At 37.0% G+C, this 24,329-nt stretch overlaps 1 protein-coding gene across 5 annotated transcripts in view; it reads right to left on the bottom strand.

Annotated features, from left to right (window-relative positions):
• The window catches only part of FAM81B (family with sequence similarity 81 member B), a 55,399-nt gene that overhangs the window by 13,489 nt on the left and 17,581 nt on the right, over positions 1 to 24,329 (bottom strand). For all 5 annotated transcript variants that reach the window (XM_077139130.1, XM_077139132.1, XM_077139129.1 and 2 more), the window contains 3 exons: positions 20,514 to 20,757; positions 14,682 to 14,800; positions 3,401 to 3,530 (listed from right to left, as the gene is read on the bottom strand). In XM_077139130.1, the coding sequence (XP_076995245.1) occupies positions 3,401 to 3,530; positions 14,682 to 14,800; positions 20,514 to 20,757 (493 nt within the window). The remainder of the gene's footprint in view (positions 1 to 3,400; positions 3,531 to 14,681; positions 14,801 to 20,513; positions 20,758 to 24,329) is intronic.

Raw genomic sequence — 24,329 nt, forward strand, 5'->3', positions numbered from 1 at the left:
TGAGGAATTTCCTTTAGGTAAAAGAACTAAATTTAAAAATAGATGCAGAATGGCAGCATATAATCATGCCAGACTAGTCACTGTCTAGGGGAATGAAACTCTATGATTGGTTTCAGCCAGACAGAACTGAACTCCTGAAGCAGATAAAATCATACAAAGGAGAGAGGACACTTAACCAAAAGCAGACTTCCTTTAGAAAAGAAAGACGTGAATAATGGAAGGCTTGGAATAGATAAGTGTTGGATGGACAACTAGTAGCACCTGAATGGTTTTCTACAAGATATAAACTTAAAGAAAGACATAACTGTTAAAAAAAAAATATTAGGTAAAAGCACCTCTCACATAGGTTTTGAAAAGGAAGTAGGCACAGCAATATTAATGTTAGATAAAATGTAACTCGAGACAAAATATGTCCAATGGGAGAAAGATGGTCATTTTTATAGATGAAGAGTAAAATCCACAGTGAAATGAAGAGCTTTGAAAATTTATTTACCATGTTTGCTGAACTAAAAAGCAACTATTGCAGAGTTACAGGGATGAGTTAACAGGATATGTCAGTGATTTTAAATGTTTTCTCTTGGATCTTTACTGATCAAATAGATAAAATATAAATAAAATAAGGGTATAGGAAGATATGAAAAATATAAAATTTATTCAATAATTTTATATTTTTATATAAAATAACAAACCAAAACTATGTAAATTGCAAATATTCACTCCTGTCCAGTACCTACCAAACATTTTCAACCACTAAGCATACATGTGAATATAAAGAAATCTCAAATTATTCCCTAAAGCAGGAAAAGTGCAGGCCATTATCTCTGACTACTCTGTACTAAAACTAGAAATAAAAAGAAAAGGATAAAGAAACAAAACTCTAACCACTTGAGTAAAAAAATACTCATTAATTCTTGTGTTCTGGGGACCATGAAAATGGACCTCTCAGATCCCCTGCCACGGGGAACAGAATTGACTAAGGGCCCTGACTGCTGTGCTTGAAATCTGTTACCATATATAAAGGCTCCACTACCCTCAGGCTGCTCCCAGCCAAAGTCTGAGTGGTACTCCTTTGAAGGGTGATCATGACCTTGATGAAGCGTTCTTAGAACTGGTCACCCTCTAAGACCTTCCTTCCTCATCTTCTCCACAGAAGCCATATCTGTCTTAGGGTCTGAAGGGTCTCCCCACCTTCCCCAGCTCCCTCCCTGTTTTCCCTCAGAGCTTTTCTCTCAATAAATCTCTTGTACATCCAATTGCTTTTTGGCATCTGCTGCTCAAAGGATCTGAACCAACACAAATATCAAAGAGTAAATCAATATTGCAATCACAATTGACTTAGAAAGTCAAATCTATAATCAAAGGCAAATTTATGGCATTAAATGTTTTCATAATTATACAAGAAAGAATGAAGCCATGCAAACTAACCGTTCATTTCACAAAGTTAAAAAGAGAATGACAAGCCTAACCAATGGAAATCAGAATGGAGGAATGGACAAGCTTGTAACAGACAGAATGACCTCATAAAGATCTTCATGCCCTAATCCCTGGAAGCTGGGAATTATGTTATATTACATGGCAAAAAGGGACTGTGCAGATATAATTAAGGTACAAATATTAAAATAAGGTGATTATCCTGGGTTTTTCAAGTGGGCCTAATCTAATTACATGAGTCCTCAAGAGCAGAGATCTTTCTCCAGCTGTAGTCGGAAATGTGGCAGAAGATAAAGTCAGAGAAACTTGAAGTGTGAGATGGCTCAATCTATCATTGCTAGACAGAGGCTCCATGGAAGACATAAGAAGAAATGAGGGCAGCCTCTAGGAGCAAAGAGCAGTGCCGGCTGACAGCAAGCCAGACCTCAGTCCTAAAACCACAAGAAAAATTTGGTCAATAACCTGAATGAGCTTGAAAGAGGATTCACTCCCAGAGCCCTCCCAAAGACACCTTGATTCAGTCTTGGGAGACCCTAAGCAGAGGCTCTAGTCACCCACCCAGGCTTCTGAACTCTGGAAACTAGGCGATAATAACTTTGTGATGTTTTAAGCCACTAAGGTTGTGGTAACTTGTTTAGGCAGCAGGAGAATACCACTATACAAATTTTTTTTTAGAATAATGAATAGGAATCAGAAAAAAAAGAATTGATATGTAAATCCAAAACCTGGTTCTTGGAGAAGGTATTAGGCAAAGCTTGTCCTATGCTAACCATAAAGGAAAAAAAGAAAATATAAAAAATTAAAGTTAAGAATGAGAAGAGGGTCAATGGTATAGATCTACAGAGTATGGAAAGTATAATAGAACTTCTAAGACACAGATTTTTAATTTGCCCAAAGGAACACAGTTCGTAAGTGTCAGATTTGGGATTCAAACCCAATCAGTCTGATTCCAGGGTCCATGCTTTCTTCTGTTGCATTAAACTTACTCCCTCTTTTTATCTATCTAATATATGAAAATATAAATTAAGTGGATGATTTAGAAAAAAAATTGACTCCTGGGGACAAAGAAAAGTGAGTAGATCGAAAACATGGAAGAAACTGCAAAGCTGGTTAAAGAATCACCTTCAAGAATGGTATGGTATTTACAGGCATTTCCAGATATATTAGTTTAGCTTCTAAAAACGCAAGGTGCATAGCAGCATGTGTCATATTATTTTTTTGTATAATAAAGTGGGAGATAAGAATATATACTTGCATTTCTTTGCATCTGCATAAAGAATAACTAAAATGGTCCACAACAGACTAATAAAAATGAATGCCTGTGAAGGGTATGAAAAAAATGTAGTATATGGTGAGGGGAGGCAGAGTGCTGTGCATTCTCAGAGAGGGTATTTTCTTACATATATTTTTTGAACCATATATATGCATTACAGTTTTAAATACCCTAGGCAATAGAGATAGAAATATAGTCCGATTTTATTTTTGAAATCAGATGAAAAAGGAAATACTGAATTTTTACACAACAGTTGTATAACTGTCACTACAGAAATTCAAGACTGTTTCATTAATAGGAAATCTATTAACATAGCCTTCAAAGTCCAGGCCAAAGGACTTGTATATGATTTCATAAGAGATACAACCCATTGTAAGATTTTAAGCAGGGATGTGACATGATCAACTCACAATGTTGGAATTATGACTATAATAACTTCCTTTACTTACAATCCCTGACTTTCCAGCCTTTGAGGGGAACCAGAGAGGAAGGGTGTGGCTCTGTTGGAACACAGGAGACATTCGTTATATATTTATTGAGCGGACTGATTGTACCTATGGTGTGTATTCATGAGCTGTCGTAATTAAACCTTTTGTGAAAAAAGTTCTTTAAAAAAGTTATCACTTGAATGGGCATTTTGAGAAGGCATAACGATCTTACTTATGACAGTAACATATAGTATCTGTTTTCAGTTACCTTCATGTCCAAGTTCTTAGAAACAGTTTCTAGGGCAGTCATGAGCTCTTGCATTGCTTTCTCAATTTGCCGGTACTCCTGCCTGATGAAGTGAATGTCTCCAGAAAGCTTCACAATGCTTGAATCACATCTAGTGGCAAGATGGAAACTGTCTGTGAGAACAATAGGCTGTAACATTGTTAATATTACTGTAGAAGCTGTGCATTCATTTGATGGAGAAAGTTGGAAAGTTCTTTGAATAATGAGTTGGTTGATGTAGGAGCATAGATAGGAATTTCCTTCATTTTCCTCTTCCTTTTTCTGATGGGAGAGAAACCAGATTGGTTAATGATACATTGACCCTAACCAAAGCACCAAGATTGGAATAGTTTAGATGGGGACATTGGGATCAATTAGGGGAAGTTTACGTTTTCAGCCTGATATGTTAATTCAATCTTTGGGATTCCAACATTTTGATGTTTTAGAAATACACTGAGAGCTGCTTATGGCTTTGTGAAATTGAAAAATTTTCTCCTCCTTTATTACTTTATGAATCCACTTTCCTCCCTTTACTTTCTTTCCTTGCCCCCCAGATACCCAGTTTTCCTTTTGGCTAAAAAGTTGCCCTAGTCCAACAAAGTCTTCAGATCTATTTTCAACCCCTCCACCCCCAAATTTAGCTCCAGTCAAAACTCCAGCTCGTCTTATATTAGGACTAAAACAATTCATACTAACATGTGAATGAAACTTTGGTCCATATGGTTGTATTTGGTATTTTGAGGAAGGTTAGTTTGGTTAGATGGAGCTAGAGGTGAAGATTAACCATCTTCCCAGTATGCCAAGAAACAAAACACACAGGAACCCCACTGCTTACCACCACCCATAGCCCCTCCTGGGAGAGAATATGTTACACAATGTGTAATTAGTTTCATACATTCTGCTATATGCATGAAAGATAGGATGAAGAGTGCTGAAAAACTCTCTTCTTTTGTGTATCTGATTTACCAGAGATTCCTTTGATGTTTGTCATTTTATAAAATAACTGTCTTGACTGTCATTGAATAATATTTATTAGGAACCATATTTTCATGTTGTCATGCTAAGTGCTATAAATATTTGTTTTATAACTGCCAACATTTTTTAGGATCCAAAAATGAATTTTTTTCCTTAAGTTTTTTGGTGCCAAAGAGTTAAGCCAAAGGTGAGGTAAGATAATTTTGTCTGAGCAATCCCTTGAAGCTATACTGTGTTGACTTTGGTGGGATGAAGTGGCTACTAGAAGAGGAAAAACATAAGGATTTAATCTGATCAAAAAGCGTTGCTGAAGGTTACACAGGTGGTTCAGTGGTAGAATCCTCGCCTTCCAGGAATTCAATTCCCAAACCATGCTCGGCCCCCCACCCCCCCCACCCCCCAAAAATGGTTGCTGAACATTATGCATCAAAGTCATAGGCAAAAACCATCTCACACAAATGCATGAATAAAATGTCATTGTCAGAACACAATCTCTATTGTTGGTCAATTGGTTGGTTAGAATGTTTCCCTGTGAGTCCATATTAAGACCTCAAAGACTCCATAGGAGTGACTGCTGCTACCACCATTCCATGCTGCCTCCCTTTCCCCCCTTGTTCCCCAACCTCAGGAGCAGTGGGTCTGTGCAGTGCAGGCTACTGGCTAAGAACTTGGTCTCTAGTGTTGGATAGAATAGGCTTTGACTTTTTTGTGTGTTACTTCTGAGATTTGTGATATGAGAAAAATTACTTAACATCCATGAGCTTTTGTTTTCCTCATCTGAGAAAAGGGATGATGATGCCAAGCCCACTGCATGCAACCGTACAGTTTGCCTACCATACAACTCCAGGGGCTGCCAAAGACGCAGGCAATGGTGTGCATAGCACCTCCTGTAGTACTGCCTTGCTCAACCTACAAAACTGTGACTGTCCTAAAGAATATTATTTCAGATTATTTAAGATAAAAGGAGATGATGAATGTAAGGCATTTAACACAGTATCCAACAGAGGAAGTACCTAGAAAATTAGCAGCTATTATTACTTATTTATTCTTCATGACAGCGCCACTTGTTTATTCTCACTATTCCCCAACCGTACACTCTGTAATCAACTATTAGTGATTGTGCTGATTTGAAAGGATTACGTACCCTAGAAAAGCCATGTTTTAATCCTGATCCAATCTTGTGGGAACAATCGTTTCATTTAATCACTATTCAGCACGGTGTGTTGGAAACTTGATTAGATTACTTCCATGGAGATGTGAATCATCCAATTGTGGGTATTAATCAGAGGGAGATGTGACTCCACCCATTCCAGGTGGGTGTTGATTAGCTTACTGGAATCCTTCAAAAGAAGCAGCATTTTGAAGAGCGTTTCAGAATGATGAGAGAGCCACAAGAGAAGAGAACCACAAGAACCACAAAGCCCAAGCAGCCAGGGACCTTTGGAGATGAAGAAGGAGAATGTATGGGGGAGCTTCATGAAACAAGAAGCCTGGGGAAAAAGTTAGTAGACGTTGCCATGTTCAAAATCTGCCTTTCCAGTTGAGAGAGAAACCCTCAGCTTCACTGGCCTTTCCTGAGTGAAGGTAACCTCTTAAGGGTGCCTTAATTTGGACATTTTTTAGACTTGCTTCAATTGGGACATTTTCACAGCCTTAGAGTGGTAAACTAGCAACATATTACCCCCTTTTAAAAGCCATTCTGTTTTCCAGTATATCACATTCCAGCAGCTAGCAAACCATTACATTGGTCTTTTATACTGCACTCTATATTCCCAAAGAAAGTTTTCTCCTCCTCTTTAGAGTGATTATTTTTGTTAAAATAGTATGTGCTTGTTACAAAATTTCACATAATACAAAAAAGGACAAAGAAGAGAGTTAACATCACTCCAAATCCCACCTCTCAGAAATAATCATCATTAATATTTGGTAACCATTCTATTCATACATGCACACACACAGGAAGAAAGAAAAATAATAAAATAAGTTTTGAATAATGGGATCATATTATATTTGTCAATTTTACTTAAAAGCACTGTATTTAACTTTGCTTGAAATTAGCCTAAGGAAAGGTAATAGTGAAAAATGAAGAAATGGCTGTGCTTCAGATAATCACTATGAGATACTTGTTTCTAAAAAAAGTTATAAAAAACTGTAATAGACTGTACTCTTTATCCTTTTCACAACTACTGCTTCAACTTTAGACATTATTTGTTGACCGTAGGCCAAAAAAGAAAGGAAATGAATACGCTTATATACTTGCTCCCTCAAAAATTTTTGTTAATATTTGCTATTATAAAGATAACATGTTTTGTGACATTTACATTGGGTTCTATAACTCAAACTCACACTGTTTAATCTTCATTCTATATTTTAGATTCTATGTTCATTGGTTGTCCTTTCAATCCATGATTTCTTTTTTGATTTATCCCTTCATTGGCTAGATTTTGTCCTTCAGAAGATTTCAAAAGAAAGATTGTTGCAATCCTTAAGTTCTCCAGTGCTTGAGAATGTCTGAATTCTTATTCTTTAAAGGTGACTCTGTTGGACTAACATCATTGAGTCACTTTTTTTGTTGTTCAGAATTTGACAGGTATCACCCCATTCTTTTTTGGCACTGGTTGAGGTAGAGAAGTTTGTGGTGATTACGTTTATACCTTCATTTATGTGATTTGCTTTGTCTGTCTGGATGTCCATGATCCTTTACCCTGATGTTCAGTAACTTCTACCAGGATATCTTAGTTTCATTGTTCTTTATCAATTTTTCTGGGGTCACAGTTTTTTCTTTGATCTATGAAGTCAAATCTCTGTTTCAAGAAAGATTTCTTTACTAATTTCATGTATATAGATATATATTTTTTTTCCAAAGAATTTGCTGTATCTCCTTTAGGAGCTCATATTAGTTCTGTGTCCGAGATATATATAATTTTCTCTCAACATTTTTATGTAGAACATTTGTAAAGCATTTTATTTTTATTTTGTGTGATTTGATCCTGCTTATTTTCTGTAACTTTCATTTTCAGTTGTATTTATTCCATTTTAGGGGATTCTAAAGTAGATTTAATCTCTCAATATTTAATTTATTTTTTCACTTTATCCCTGAGCAATTCTCATTTACCTTTTATCTTCTTTGCTATTGGTTTAAAAATGAATTTTTAAAACCAGAAACAAAAGAGCAAATATTGTATGTTCTCATTTAGAAAATTCTTATAAGAAAACAGCGGCCTAGATTGTAAACTCTTAGAGCAGACACATTTAGTCCAGAGTGTTTATTTCTGGATTTTGAGAGGCTGTTTTATATATGTAACTTGTTATTTAGAGATAAGAACAAAGCTGATCAAGTTGGGTTTAAGGTAATCCAGAATAGGGGGTAAGGAAGACATTGTCTTTATTTTAGAACCTCATCTACTCTTTGAGACCAAAGGAAGAAATGCTTATTTTGTTCACAACCTAAATTTTGTATGGCACATAATCTAAATCAAACTGTCTGGATAGATCATTTAAATAATCCAACCGAGGGAGACCAGAATAAGAATGAGGGCCTTTAATCCTGTATAGCTTAATGTAATACCTGGCTACTCCCAGAATAAATTAAGCAGATAATCAAAAAGTATTGGCAAGGTCCCTTGAGGGATGGGAGAAAAAAATATGGAACTACTAAACTTTACCACCAGGAAAACCCCTGATACTGTATCAAGCATTAGGGACACCCAAATCCATAGGCCAAGTTCTTGATCTTAAGGCTTGCTTTTTTTTTTTTTTTTTTTTTAAAGGAAAGACAGAGAGAAGGAAGGAAGGATAAGAGGAAGAAAGGGAAACATCTTTTAAACATTTTCTTGTTTTATTGTATTTTGTTTCTCCGTTTTCGTTACATGGGCTGGGGCCGGGAATCGAACCGAGGTCCTCCGGCATAGCAGGCAAGCACTTTGCCCGCTGAGCCACCGCGGCCCGCCTTAAGGCTTGCTTTTGTGAAGCTTATATATGTAGTGGAGAAGCTTATCACTATAGTTATACCTAAGAGTTACTTCTAGAGGATCTCTTTTGCTCAGATATCAGATATGGTCTCTCTCTCTCTCTCTGTCTGTCTCTAAGCCCAACTTGCAAGTGAAATCATTGCCCTCCCCCTACATGGGACGTGACATCCAGGGGTGAAAGTCTCCCTGGCTGCATGAGAGATGACTCCCAGGGATGAGACTGGCCTTGGCACTGTGGGATCCTGACCACAATGCCATCCTGACCAAAAGAGGGAAAATAAGTGTAACAAATAAGATATCACTGGGTAAGCAAGTTCAAATAGAATTGAGAGGCTACTCTGGAGGTCACCCTTACACATGCCTCAGTTAGACATTGCTGCCTATCATAACTTGCCAACCCCCAACCAAACCCTTCCTGACAATCCTAAAGGACACTTAGGCAATATATAAGATTCTACAAAGGCTCCATGCACTAGGGTAACTTTCCAGAAACCTACAACCACCAGATGGTTCCCTGGACCAGATAAGTCCTGAAATGCAGAGGGGGCATCCTCTCCAGAACATCAATATTGTATAGACCAGGGGAGGGCTTTTCAAAACTTTTCACCTAATACTCCTTATTTGAATGCCCCCCTAACTCCTTGCCTTTATCCACTTTCAGATTCCTGGCTCAGCCAATTCCTAAACCTTTCGAGAATCCTGTTAGGTAAAATCAGGTTGTTCTTAGCTTATTCCACAGCTTTAAAACTGGCTTTATTGAGTCTGCTAACCCACATGTCCATCTGCTTTCTAGGTTCCAAGATTCATCTGCTGATATCCCCTTTCCTTGTGAGTTTATATCTTAAGGAGAAAATGTTTTTACTGTATAAGAATTTTGGAAGGAACAAAATTACATGTGACTGTTCAATCAGCAATCTTTTTTTAAAAAACTTTTTAAATTGTATAATATAGCATTTTTCAAAGCGAAGAAAGAAAAAAGCAATAGTTTTCAAAGCACTCTTCAACAAGTAGTTACAGTTGTCATAGGCTACCATACCATCATCTCAGATTTTTCCCTCTAGCTGCTCCAGAATATAGGAGACTAGAAGGAATAAATATTTGTTAATCATCACAATCGACTTTTCTTTTTTGTGAAAAATAACATATATACAAAAAAGCAATAAATTTCAAAGCACAGCACCACCCTTCGTTGTAGAACATTCCAGAGTTTGGATGGGTTACAATTCCACAATTTTAGGTTTTTACTTCTAGCTGCTCTCAGATACTGGAGACTAAAAGAAATATCAATTTAATGATTCCGCAATCATATTTATTTGTTAAACCCTACCTTCTCTGTATAACTCCACCATCACCTTTGATCTTTCTATCCCACTCTTTAGGGGTATTTTGGCTATGGCCATTCTAACTTTTTCATGTTGGAAGGGGCTGTCACTAATATGGGGTAGGGAGATGGAACTAGCTAATGCTCTGGAGAGGCTGGGCTCTCTAGATTTCAGGCACCCATCTGCAGATTTCTGGAAAGTTACCCTAGTGCATGGATCCTTTGTAGAATCTTATATATTGCTGTAAATGTTCTTTAGGATTGGCTGGAATGGTTTTGGTTGGGAGTATTTAGGTTATGATAGCAATGTCTAACTGAAGCTTGCATAAGAGTGACCCCCAGAGTAGCCTCTCAACTCTATTTGAACGCTCTGCCACTACACTTTATTAGTTACACTTCTTTTCCCCCTTTTGGTCAGGATGGAATTGTTGATTCCTCAGTGCCAGGGCTGGACTCATTCCTGGGAGTCATCTCCCATTCCCACAAAGTTGGGATTAGAGAGAATGAAACACACATCTGAACAATAAAAGAGGTCCTCTGGAAGTAACTCCTAGGCATACCTATAGCTAGGTTAATCTTCTCCACTATCTATAAAGCATCACAAGAGTAAGCCTCAAGATCAAGGGCTTGGTAAAGTTTAATAGTTCCATGTTTTTCTCCCATACCGCAAGGGACTTTGCTAATACCTTTTTATTATCTGCTTACTAAATTCTAGTATGTATCCAGGCATTATATTAAGCTATACAGGATTAAAAGCCCTCATTCTTATTCTGGACTCCCTGTGTTTCAACTGTTCAAATGAACTATCCGGACAGGTTGAGTTAGATTATGTGCTACAGAAAAGTTAGGTTCTGGACAAAAAAAAAGAACTTTCTTACTTTGGTCTCAAAGGGTGGGTGTCATTCTAAAATATAGACAATGTCTTCCTTACCCCTGTGTTCTGAATCACCTTAATCCCAACCCGATTGGCACATTCTTATCACTAAATATCAGGTTATACATATATAAAACAGCCTCTCAAAATCCAGGAATAATAATTACCACTCCGGACTAAATGTGTCTGCTATAAGAGTTTACAATCTAGGTCCCTGTTTTCTTATAAGCATTTTCTAAAGGAGACCATACAATAATTATTCTTTTGTTTCTGGCTTATTTTCCTTCACCATATGTCACACAGGTTCATTCACATTGTTGCATGCCTCATGACTTCATTCCTTGTGTAGTAGCATAATATTCAATCATATGTATACACCATCATTCACCAATCTACTTCTCAGTTGGTGCATCCTTCAGTCTTCTGCATTCATTAGGCATGATGTATAATGCCCAAAGTCCACAGTCCATCAACACTCTCAATTTTAGATAATTTCATTGTTCCCAAGAGAAAGATTACCAATAAAAACACCCTCACCAAACAGGAAATCTAAACCTTCCCTTAACTCTTGTCTCTCTTCCCATGATTTACCCGTTTTGCTGTGGTAGTTCGGATGTTTTCCCATAACATGCAATAGCAGTTTCCCTCCTATTACCCTGGACTTAAACACTCGTTGTACACAAATCATCTCTTTGATGTAGTTCTTGCAAGTACTTGTTTATATTTATAGTGTTAATCAGTGGGACACATGGGTCTATACAACCCCTTTCAATCATGTTCACCCTCAATATGGTAGTATTAGTTATAGACCCAGTAGAGAGCCACCTTCACTTCTATCTATTTCCTAGAGTTCAACCTCATTAACTAACCATTCTAACTAGAGCTAGAGATGGCTCTAGCTTCCATTATCTCTAAGTCCTCTATATTCTGTATTATAGGCCTCTGATTTTCCCTTTACCAGGTCATAAAAGTGGAATCATACAGTATCTATCCTTTTGTGTCTGGCTTATTTCACTCAGCATTATGTCCTTGTCATGTCAATCAGCGATCTTTTATCTTTTTCTTGTGCTCTTAAATTCTTTAAACCAGGAAAATCTGGTTTGAATTCCCCTAGTGATTTTTTGGGGGAATTTCTTTTATGAGCTATATCCATTGACTTTTTGCTTATGTTCTGTATCTATCTATCTATTTATCTATCTATCTATCTATCTATCTATCTATCTATCTATCTATCTATCTATCTATCTATCTATCTGTCTATCTATCTATCTATCATCTATCTATCTATCTAAATAGTGGCAGAAAAGAAATAGAGAAAGGAAAATTTAAGTCTCATTGTTATTCGCTACATTACAAAATAGATTTCATAAATTTTCCATAAAAGGAAGAGATTTCCAGGAATAATGAGATCTTGTACTAAAATCACTGCTTAAGATTGAAGCGGAAGGTAAGTTAGAAATTGGAGCCTGGCAGAGTCACACATCTTCTCGTACAATTTCATTTATCTTTGGAATTTATTTAAATCTGTTTGTTAGTCTTATATATAAAATAAAATTTACAAAAGGAAAATAGTAGGTTTGTAAGTGGTTCACAGAAAGAAATTGATGTTGGGATTGTCATTGGCATGCCACCAAATTGAATCAAATCTCAAATTTCATTCAGAACAGGTATTTGGTATTTATCTATTTTGCAAAAACATGGCACATGGTGGATTTGTGGATTTTTGTTTTATTATCTTGCTTCATAACTTACCCAAATATTATTACAAATTATTTTGTTTGCATGAAATATTATATAATAAAATAGATAATTTTATACATTTTAAAATACACACATATATTTAGAAAATATAAATAATTGTGCAGTTACATATGTGTGTACATATTACATATCTCCTTTTCTGTTGAATGACATGAGTATTGAGTCACCCAAGCCAGAAATGTGGTAGTTATTCTCGACTCCCTCTTCTTGTTTTCCACATTTATTCTGTTACTAAGCCTGTAGAATCTACCTTCCTAAAATCTGTGTTGTTTGTTCCCAACTGGACTCTCAGGGCTAGTAGCTTAGTTTAGGCCCTCCCTATTTCTCACCTGGATTACTGCAATAGCCTTCCTTTGGCCTTTCTGTACCTTATAATTCAGCTACTACTAGAGTGTCACTAAATATGATCATATAACCCTCTTACTTAAAATTCTCCCATGGAGTTCAATTCCAGGTGCCTGCCTGTGCTGGTTTGAAAGGATGTATGGACCCTAGAAAAGCCATGTGTTAATCAAAATCCCATTTCATAATGGCAGAATAATCCCTAATGAATACTGTATGTTTGAATCTGTAATTAGATAATCTCCCTGGAGATGTGATTTAATCAAGAGTGGTTGTTAAACTGGATTAGGTGATGACATGTCTCCACCCATTTGGGTGGGTCTTGATAAGTTTCTGGAGTCCTATAAAAGAGGAAACGTTTTGGAGAATAAGAAATTCGGAGAGAGCAGAGAATGCTGCAGCACCACGAAGCAGAGTCCACCTTTGGAGATGAAGAAGATGATGAAGAAGAAAAACACCTCCTGGGGAGCTGAAATAGGAAGCCAGGAGAGAAAGCTAGCAGGTGACATCTTGCTCACCATGTGCCTTTCCAGCTGAGAGAGAAACTGTGACTGTTTTCGCCATGTGCCTTCTCACTTGAGAGAGACCCTGAACTTCATCGGCCTTCTTGAACCAAGGTATCTTTTGCTGGATGCCTTTGATTGGACATTTCTATAGACTTGTTGTAATTGGGACATTTTCTCAGCCTTAGAACCGTAAACTAGCAACTTACTAAATTCCCCCTTATAAAATCCATTCCGTTTCTGGTATATTGCATTCTGGCAGCTAGCAAACTACAACACTGCCCAAGCAAAAAAAAAAAAAAAAAAAAATCTCCCATGGCTATTTTAACCTTGAGCATAAACTCTATTGGTCCATGAGGTCCCTCATCATCTAGCTCAGGACCAGTTCTCTATCTTTACCTATGATCTCTCCTTAAATGCAAGCCCCCAAATACTGTAACCCAAATACACTTCTCAGAGATGGGTCCTAGAACCTGTCACAGTTATTCATCCCTTGCCTCTTCTAAACATATTAATGCTCCAATGTGAAGAAGTGTCTTTGCCACCCTTCCTTGTCTATCTAACTGCTATAAATCTTTGAAAATGGCCATCTCATGTACCACCTCCTCTGGTAAATGTTCCCTAGTCTAACCTGAATATTTCCATAGCCCCAGGCTTTTATCATAGTGTTCAGTCCATTGCTTGTTGATGGAGCTTGTTTTCCCAGCAAGACTGTGGACAGTTATGGGATGGGGATTGTGGACCTCCAAGGCCTAGCACACTGCCTGGCATGAGGTAAGTACCCAATACATTTTTGTTGAATTAAATGGACAGACACCCTAGGAGAGATTTGTCTTAAGTATTAATTCTTATTTGTTCATTAACACCTCTGAGTGGGTTGACAAGATGGAGGCAGGGGTATTTCGGGAGGGAGGAAAGAGATGCTGACAGAAGACACAGAGATGGAAAGGCATCCATGGCCAGCCACTCACAACTCAAGTTTGATGTGTCTGCCAGAGTAGTCCTGCTGTTGTCAATTCCTACAGATTTTTGTTTAACTTTATACCATTAATTCTTTTGATTAACAGAAATCTCATCTAAGATGTAATTCAAACCCTAACCTTCGTTCAGTAAATCTCTTTAATTACTAACATTTACATGTAATTCTTGTTGGTGTTTAATTTTAAATAACCATTAAAATTTGACACATCTGAGGGTTTTATATGTGATTTTCCAGGTGTGTCTGTGTATGGGTATCAGCATTTGAACCATTGAGGGCTATAAAGACAAGATCCTGGTCACTTTGAGATGGAGCCAAACTGGACATTCTATATAGTGGACTTTTCTAGAAATCTTGGATCTTATAGGTAATATGAAGTCTTTAGAGTTCTAGAATGTATTTTCTCCATTACCATCTCATCAGTTGTGTATAATGTAAAGACAGTATCTTATTTTCTGCAATATGAAACTTATTTGAGAATGAGAATTCAGTGGCTAAGAAATGATTTCAAACACTAGTTAATTGGCTTCTTCTCACCTGGCTACTCTTCCTCGAAGATCTCCAACTCCTTGTTGGTGTTTTATGTTTAGCTCCTGTACTCTAAAATTATTTCCTGTGGCCACCTGGTCTCGAACTCTTATTTGTTCTTCTAAAACCTGCAATTTTGAGTTAAAATTCCCATTAATTTCCCATGATATGAGATAAGAAAGCATCATTCAAAGCAGAGATCACAAAACTAAATGCTTAGTATGTTATTGTAGTTGGTTGATAATGTAAATGAGTGAGAAAATCCCATCTCAAAGAGAGGGCACCCCTGCCCACCTGGGGCAGGTGGCAGAGATGGATTTCAGCTAATTGTTGTCAGTTGGGAACACGTTTCAATAGACACCAGAATTCAGATTTTATATGAAATCTCTCCATTTTTAAATATTGGCATCTTATTTAGCAAATCTTTTATAAGCACTATATGGACCAAACAAAATGTATTTATTTAGTCTGATAGGGCCACGGGTTGCCATTTGGCCATCACTGATATAAAAGCTTTTCCCAAAAACCTATTTGATAAATGGTGGTAATTTTTTTTTTTAATTTTTAAAAAGTGATTAAAATATATATATATGGCATCAGGCAAGGCCTTTTACAGATTGACTCAGAACAAAAAAGAAGCCCTCCCAGCTGCGTGGGACATGACTCCCAGGGCTGTGGAGCTCCTGGAAAACATGGCACAGGACTTCTGAGATGAGCTGGACCTGGCATTATGGGATTGAGAGAGCCTTCTTGGCCAGGAGGGGATGGAGAGAAACAAGACAGGGAAGAGTTTCGGTGGCTGGGAGATTTTGGTGGCAGTCTGGAGGTTGTCCTGGAGGTTGTTATCGTGTGTTACATAGATGTCCCTTTTTGATTTATGGTGTGTTGGAGTGGCTGGAGGGAAGTACCCGAGGCTGTTGAGCTGTGTTCCGGTGGCCTTGATTCCTGAAGCTGATTATATGGCTATGTAGCTTTTACAGTGTGATGGTGTGATTGTCAAGACCCTGTTCTGATGCTCCTATTGTACAAGATATGGACAGATGAGTAGTGGAATAAGGATTAAAAAATGGATAAATGCCAGGAGGGTATGGGGGATAGGATACGTTAGGTGGTGTGAGGTACTGGTGGTTGATGAGAGGAAGGAGTTGGGGGTATGGAATGGATGAGTTTTTACTTTTTCCTTTTTTTTTTTCTTTTTCTGAAGTAATGCACATGTTCTAGGGATGATCCCGGTGATGAATAGGTGGCTCTGTGATGTCGTGTTTCAATGATTGTGTGCTAGAGATGGACTATATGTGTGTGAAGATTTCTCTGTAGAGATGTTTGAAGGGAAAAAACAAAGCAAACCACAATGAAGCTAAACATAACTAATACAAGCAAATTTGAATCCAGCTGTTTCATCTATGTGGGGTAAGAAGAGCTTATTGTTCTAGATTTCTTAAGGAAAAGGAGAGATTTGCGGAGCAAATGTATTCAGATTTTGTTCTTACATATCTTTAAGTGATATTTTCATCATATCTTGGTATTGGGGAAATAAAGATGGCCTTCCTATTCCACCAGCCTGATGGTCTTGAAATATAAGTATTATATTTATATGGTCTTGAAATATAAGTATTACTCTAAAAATCAAAATAATTCTGTCTATAAAGAAGATTTGTGGCTTATGTGACATGCAAACATATTTCAATGAAAAGAGAATAGTGAAATTAGGAATAATTTATATTAAAAAAAAGTTGTAGCTACTCAGAAATAAGAATATAGAACTTGGGAAAATGGGCCCAATTTGTGATTTGGGAAACTTTTAAGATTACCTGTTATATTTGACCATGGCCTGTACTATGCTTCAACTTATGTTTTTAAATTTTACTAGGAAAAAAAGGATTTCAGTAGTAAGTGAATTATAAAACTTTCTAAGCCTTGCCCATTTGTAAACTGGCAGATTGAGACAACTCAGGAACAAATAAAGCCTTAACCGGAGAAAGAAAAATGTCAAATCACTTAACTAGATGTTTTTTCTTTTCTTTTGGTACATATGGAGGTGGTTTTTTTTTGTTGTTGTTTTTGGTTAAGAATAGTAATGAAACGGAACGTGCCCTACTAGATATTAAAACATTTTTAATAAAAATAATAAGCAAATCAGTATAGTGCTAGTATGTAGACAAATAGATCAGTGTAATGTAACAAAGACACTGGTAAATGTAAGAAAGGAATATGATCTACGTGAGGCTCACAAATCACGGGGGAAAAACTCACAAATAGTGTTGGCATCTCTGGTTACCTAGTCAGAAAGCAACAAACTTAGATCTTTACCATATGTCATATATCAAAATAAACTTTAGAAAAAATGGTTTTAAAATATAAACAAAAAATTAAACCATAAAATGAAAGATAATACGGTGTATCTCATTGCTGAATGAAGAACTTTCTAATCTTAAAAGTAGTGAGAGACATAACAAACCAAAAGATTAGACAGTTCAACTTTATATAAAAAGGTTTTAAAAACATTATAAATACAATTTACTATATAAACAATAAACTGGAAAAACATTTGCAACAAATATTATTGCCAGGGTTTTCAGTGGTGTGCTAGAAAAGGTGTGCATCTGATCATGCATGTATCTTCCTGTCCCTGTGTTCAGTGACACCACGTGGGTTGTTTGAAATCAGTCACAACAGGAGTGTTTACACCAGAGAAATAGGCAAACCCTACAAACCAGCTGGGTTTACCCTCCAGATTGCTTATTATTAAACATTTACCAAGAAGCCCCTGGTTATTATCCCTAATATGAAAGGAGCTCATCAAATCAAGAAACTAAAAATCACCAAAATCCTGAATGATAAATTAGCAAAAGACATAAACAGATTATTCACGGAAGCAATGCAAATTGTTAGTCACTTTAAAAAAAAGGTGGATTCAACACCTTCAGTAAAAAGAGAAAAAGTGACAAAGATCTATCCTATTTCTGTGCAATCAAATTAGCAAAGATTAAAGCACCAATACATCTCAAGACTGGCATAGACACAGTGAAAAAAGTCTCATATAATGCTAATGGAAGTGTAAATTAGTATAAACTTTCCGGAATCCAATTTGGCAACACACATCAAGAGCTTTAAAAGTATTCATACTCTGGTAATTCTACTTTTAAGAGTATACACTATGGAAACAATCCAAATGCAATAAAATATTTATGCACAAAGATATTTCAACATTAGGAGAATAATTGAGCAAATCATAGTGCATAAACCATGCAAAAGCTTTTTTTTTTTGGTGGGGAGGTGCATGGTCCGGGAATTAAACTCTGGTTTCCTGCACGGCAAATGAGCATTTTACCACTGAATCACCTATACACCCACTAGAGCTTTTAATGACACGTAAAAGAGTTTATAGGGGTGCATGGGTGGTTCAGTGGTAGAATGTTTGCCTTCCATGCGGGAGACCTGAGTTCAATTCCCGGACCATGACCCCTCCCCCCCCCAAAAAAAGCGTTTATGATATAATTTCATATTAAAAACTGTGTTTACAAATGTAGATGCAGTCTTCTAAATGGAATATTTGGAAGGACTAGAAGGAGACATGTCTGGGTATTCACAGAGATTGCCGTTTGGTAGTAGAATTGCGAGAAGATTTTTTCCCTAGTTTTAAACTTTTCCCCTAAACTTTCAAAATTATTGCAATTATCAAGCATTGCCTTTATAAATGGGGAAATGCCACCATAAAGCAATTCCATTCATAAAATTCCCCCTTTTTGGGTTAAAATAGTTTTAAAAAGTATAATCAGTTCACAGGTTAAAAAAGGAAATGATTTAATTTTGAAAAGGAATAAGCAATTTAACTACCTTAGCTCACTCTTGGATCTATTTTGTGGATGGGTTGACCTCACTAAATTTAAGTTCTTTTTAAAACACTTGAATAGCATCCACTTCTCTGCAAAGTGCTGATTACTTTGTAGTCTAAGTTATTTACTAAAGGTGGTCTAACAAGGTTTCTTCTTCATTAAGTTTGAACTATATTTTCTATAGCCTTTAGAATATTTTCTAATTCAGTTTCCCACACAATCAGTTCAGTCATCCTCATTGATTTATCCATACTTCTAGTATGTTTTCCCTATGCCAAATCCTTAGCAGGATTGCAGGGTTTTTTTGAAGTTTTATAGTTTATGGATAACAATTTTGCTTTGTCTGTCTTCAGAGCTAAACTAAGACAATCAATTATAGGAAGAGAAGCTCTTAGCTAGATTTCTAGAGATATGGAAGCTATTTTATTTATATATAATCAATATGCATTAAAATACACAAATCAAAGTGTACATCTCTATGAATTGTACAAATTAATCAGCATTTTGATGTTTCTAAGAATGTCATTCACTTCTCAATTTCAAGAGCTTTGCCTTCTAAATTTGGATGCTATTTTTGTGCTTTCTATATTTACATGATATTCTGGTCATCTCAAAAGGTATCCTGCCTCTTGCCTCTCATGTCACTTTTGTGGCACATCGTTATGACTGCAAACATCTTTGACCACTTTGGGAAGTGGCACTGAATTCAGGCAATGGGATCAATTCAATTTAACTAAATACAAATAAAGTGCCTTTTAAAAGTTCACTAAGAGTTTTTAACTTTCCACATTCTTTCAAATGCATTATGGCACCTGCTAGACCCAACAGATAAAAAAATAAATTATTAAATATCTTGAATTACAAATTCATGAGGAAGTTATTGCTGGGACAATCCTAATGTTTGGTATTCTCTCTGATAGAAGAAAAGGGCAAATATTATTGTGGGAGTACATTTTTGTCAGATCTTATGGTAATTCCACACATTTTTGTCCAGTTTCTTAAAATGTATTCCCTGGAATCCTTGTATGAAAGTAGCTGCCCCAAATGCATCATGCACATTAGCACTTCAAAAACTCTTAAAAGAACTGTTTAAATTGATTTAACCCAACCATTTCCTTTTTTTCCTCAGAAACTTTTTCCTTTAACATCTTAAAAATCGTTCATCTCTTTTAAGAAATGTTTATGAAAATACTACATATCAGACACTGTTGTTGTGTACACTGCGGGTTTAGCAGGGAACAAAGCAACATCCCTGCCCATATGGAAATGACATTTTAGAAGGGGAAACAAGCAATAAACAAATATATAGAACTGATTAGTTTGTAGTAAGTGCTATAGATAAAAAATAAAGTAGGCTTTTAAAAGAGATTGAGACTGTTGGGGCAGGGTGTGTGTGTGCTATTTTATTAAGTTTCAATGAAATTATCTCTGATAAGATGATATTTGAACAGAGACCTGAATGAAATGAAAAATAATTCATAGGAATATGTAGAGAAAGATCACTTCAGCTAGAAGAAAGAGCGAGTGCAAAGTCCCTGAGGTTAGAGCATGATTGCTATGTTCTTAGGACTAGCCAGAGGCCAGTGTAGCCAGAGTGAGGGCGAGAGGAATGGGAAATGGGGTCAGAGAGATAATGGGGGTCAGATTGTGATGTACCTGCTGAGCCAGGAGTATAAAATCCTCTTTTTGAAATGATTACATTGATAATAGAATCCTGGTGATTTGGACAACAGTTAGCACCTTAGCACAATATCTGGCATAATGGTAAATGTCTGTCTTTGCTGGCATGAAATAAATATACAATACAGGTTCTTTGAATAGATGTTCCTTCTACCTTTTGGCATAAATGAGCATTGGAAAACTGAGCAGTTCCCCCAGTAAGATCTAAATTGTAATAATTTAAACTTAAAAAAAAATGACTACACGTTTCTTAGTTGAAAAATAACATTGGTGGTTGATATTCTTTGTCAAGCAATGATGCTAAATATGGGAAATGGAGAACTACCTCAATGTTTTGGCTGAGTTTTTTGACGATGCTGGTAATGGTCTGGATATGACTTTCCAGTAGCTTCCTGGCAAGTGACTCCTCTTTTCGAAAGCCATGGGTCCCCTGAAGACAAGCAGAGATGTCTTCCTTGATTCGGAAGGCTTGCTCAAGGAGGAAGGCTACGGTGCGCTCCTGGGTGTTCAGTCTGCTTTCTAGCTCACTTTTCTGGGTGCTTGAAATGATGGGAAGAAAGGAGCGACCCCTGGGCAGGAAAAGGAAGCATCAGGGCTGCTATAAGAACGACCAGGAGGAACCAGGAACAGCACTTGCATCCTCACTTCTACTACTTTATTTTATCCCCCAGGATTTTAGCTAGATTTTGAGTACCTGAATTATTCGGATTTTGGTTTATGTCTCATCTAAAAAGCAGATCTGACTTAAGCCTTCATCTTATATCATGCATTTTTCATTTTTCCCAACCGAGACTTGTTCTATATACTATGCTAGTAAATTTTCAAGCCAAATTGGTGTGTGTGCAGAGACAGGAGTAGGGAGATTCATGAAAGAAGATACTGGAAGCCATCTTCCAAGGTGTGCCTTTAAATACACCTGTATTAAAAATAACTTTATATACATCTCTATTTGAAAAATACTACTTTAACCTAAAGACAATCTGAATTTTTATATCTTTAAAAAGGCAAAAGTGGCCATGTTAGAGGATTTCTCAAAGTGTCTTTCTTAGAATACTAGTCCAGCCAGATAGGTCACCACAAAATAATTGTGACCAAATAAATTCGGAAACCATTACATACAATATCCCTCTTTTGGTGATTCTCACTGTGCATTAGCATATTAATGTTCAACAGTCTTGTTCTAGTTTACAGATAAGGAAAATAATTTATGGAGTAAGCAACTGGTCCTAGGCCACGCAGACCCATGGGCTAATATTTGATTATATTGTCCTCAAACACAGGTCACTCCTGAAGATGTCATGTGCATTAATTTCTCACTTCATGCTGGTACACTTTGCGTACATGAACATAATAATATTCAATTAGGTCTCTATAACTCAGAGTTAAGAAGTTTAGATTTTTTTTGGAATGCTATTAAATTTCTAGGGGATTTATTATCTTATAGGTAGGGAAGTAAAATCAGAAAATTTCCATGATAAGTATCAGATGTCATATAAAGATGTTTAAAATAAAACTTCCAAAAAATTTAAAGTTGCAAAAGTAAATGCAATTACAATTTGACAACACTCTGTTTTAAGAGTTTTATTTAAAACCTATATAAACTAGTTGTATATAGAACACACTTTAAGAAACACTGGTTTTACATTATTGTAATGTAAGACTTTATGCAAGACTTATCCTGTAAAATGGTGATAGAGCAGGTAAAAAAAAAAAAGGATGGTTCTAATCAAAGAGATTCAGTTTTTTTGATTCATGGCTGCAGGGTTGTTAGTCTGGACAGCTTCTCAGACATTCTCTAACTCAGAATCCCTCATAATCATCTTTTCTATAATAGTCCATTAAATATTAGAATTAGGGAAAAAAACTTACCTGGGATCTTATAGAGGGATTTGGGCTTAATGAATGATGATGCCTTTCATCAAGAGTGAAAATTTTTTTAAAAAATTAGGTTTATGGGGAAGAATATGAATTTGGATATTTATAGAGCATTAATATGAAGATGTCGAGTGAACAGTCTGAAATGTGTCTTAAGAGAAGGGTCTGGGCTGGAGATAGATATTTAGATGATACCAGAAAAAAAAAATGGCATGTGAAGCCTTGGATGAGGATAATGAGATGACCTGAAGTGGCAGGAGTGTGTGTATTAGTCTGGCCGGCTTCTCAGACATTCTCTAACTCAGAATCCCTCATAATCATCTTTTCTATAATAGTCCATTAAATATTAGAATTAGGGAAAAAAGCTGGGTGTTCAGTCTGCTTTCTAGCTCACTTTTCTGGGTGTTTGAAATGATGGGAAGAAAGGAGCAACCCCTGGGCAGGAAAAGGAAACATCAGGGCTGCTATAAGAATGACCGGGAGGAACCAGGAACAGGAGTGTGTGTGTGTTTGGGGTGGGGCTTGGAGGGGTAGAGACAAACTTTTTCAGAATCTTTTAAGTAGCTTTCAGAAAAAAGAGTCTCCCCACCCCAGTGCCCACCTTCCCACCCCCTCCCAGATACGGCAGCTGTTTGGTGAGTCTCAGAAGAATTGGGACGCACCAATGTTGAAAACCACTGGCGAGGAGAAGACGACCAGAGCCCAACCCTGGGGAACGCTGATGCTTAGAAAATCCAGAGTAGGAAAGAAACTGAAAAGGAGGAGGCTTAGGGGTAAGTGGAAAATGAAGGGAGACTGGTGCCCCAGACACCAAGTGAAGAAAGTGTCAAGTTGAAGGAAAATCATCAGCAGTTTCTTATCTCCCTGACAAATGAGAAGTGGAGCGAGCAGTACCCATTGAATTTAGGCATGTAGAGAATATTGGTGACCGGGACAAGAGCAGTTTCAGTGGAATGGGAGACAGAAGTCATGGAGTGAGAAGTGAATGGCAAGTCAGGAAAAGAACAGCAAAAGTAGCTTGCTCCTTCAAGTTCATCTATGAAGGGAAGAAATATTATACTAATGCCACAGGGGCTATCATTTCTTTGCCCTTATACTAAACTGTCCTTTTCTTTGTAAAATATACTTGTTTACTTTAATCCTTAAAAGTAAGGCATTAAATAGAGCCCACATTCAAGGGGAGGGACATTATGCTTCTCTTCTTGAAGAGTGGAGTAGCATATAATTTGTGAACATTTTAAAACCATCACACTGTGTGTTTCCAGGCTCCAAATCCACTGCTTCCTCATTTCTTTGTTTTTTGGCCTTTGCCACCATCATCTCTTCTACATTTGCCTTCTAACAGAGATTGCACCACCACATAACAGCTAGCACAGCATTCTAAACTGAAAATGATGGTATGGGCTTATTATAAAACCCTCCAATGCCTTCCCATTCTCTGAGAGTGAATTCCCTTTTCTCCTTCCCAACCTCATCTTCTTCCATTCTTCCCCTCATTTGCTCTCATTCAACAACATGAACCTTCTTTCTGTCCCTCAGACATGCCAAGCTAGTTTTCAGCTCGGCATCTTGGCACTTGCTGTTCCTTCTGCTTGGAATGCTCTTCTCTGCAGTTACCTCATGGCTGTCTACTTCTTATTGTTTAGGTCTCAACTCCAGTATCCTCTCCTCAAAGAAGGCTTCCCCTCAGTCACTTTCTATAGTAGGTGGTCAATACATATTTGTTGATTGACTAATTTCTCTAGCTTGACTGTTCCCTTAAGGCTCAATTGTTGGAAAACTGGAGAACAAAATAGTTCCACAAAGCTGCAAGTTGTTGGAGCCTGAAGGTTTATAGCATAATTATCAGAAGGATCAGAACCTCCCCCTCCCCCGAATCTCACTCCCCCACCCCAAAAAAAAGCTTCAGGCTTGTCTTCCTCTTTCCTATCACCTGCACATCTACCACTCATTTTGCTCAAAAACATTCTTCTGGAAAATTACCAAATGGTACCTCATATTTATGAAATCCATTCCTCGAAAATGCAAATGTGCTGACATTGCTGCCCTGAATCAGAGGCAGAGGCGAGGAGGACGGCGGGCCCTACTGACAGTGGCACAGCCCACCGGGGGGGTTGCAGACGTGCTCATTGTTTTCTTTGAGCTAGTGCTTCTCTCTGGCCTCTAGATAATCTGAAGTCTGGAGTTGCTGGTGAAAAGGTATTTGTTCTTCACTCTTCAATCCCATACTAATTATGCTGCATTCAAAAATTTGAAGTTTTCTCTT

This window comes from Tamandua tetradactyla, chromosome 21 (genome assembly GCF_023851605.1).
Source record: "Tamandua tetradactyla isolate mTamTet1 chromosome 21, mTamTet1.pri, whole genome shotgun sequence".
Classification (NCBI taxonomy): domain Eukaryota; kingdom Metazoa; phylum Chordata; class Mammalia; order Pilosa; family Myrmecophagidae; genus Tamandua; species Tamandua tetradactyla.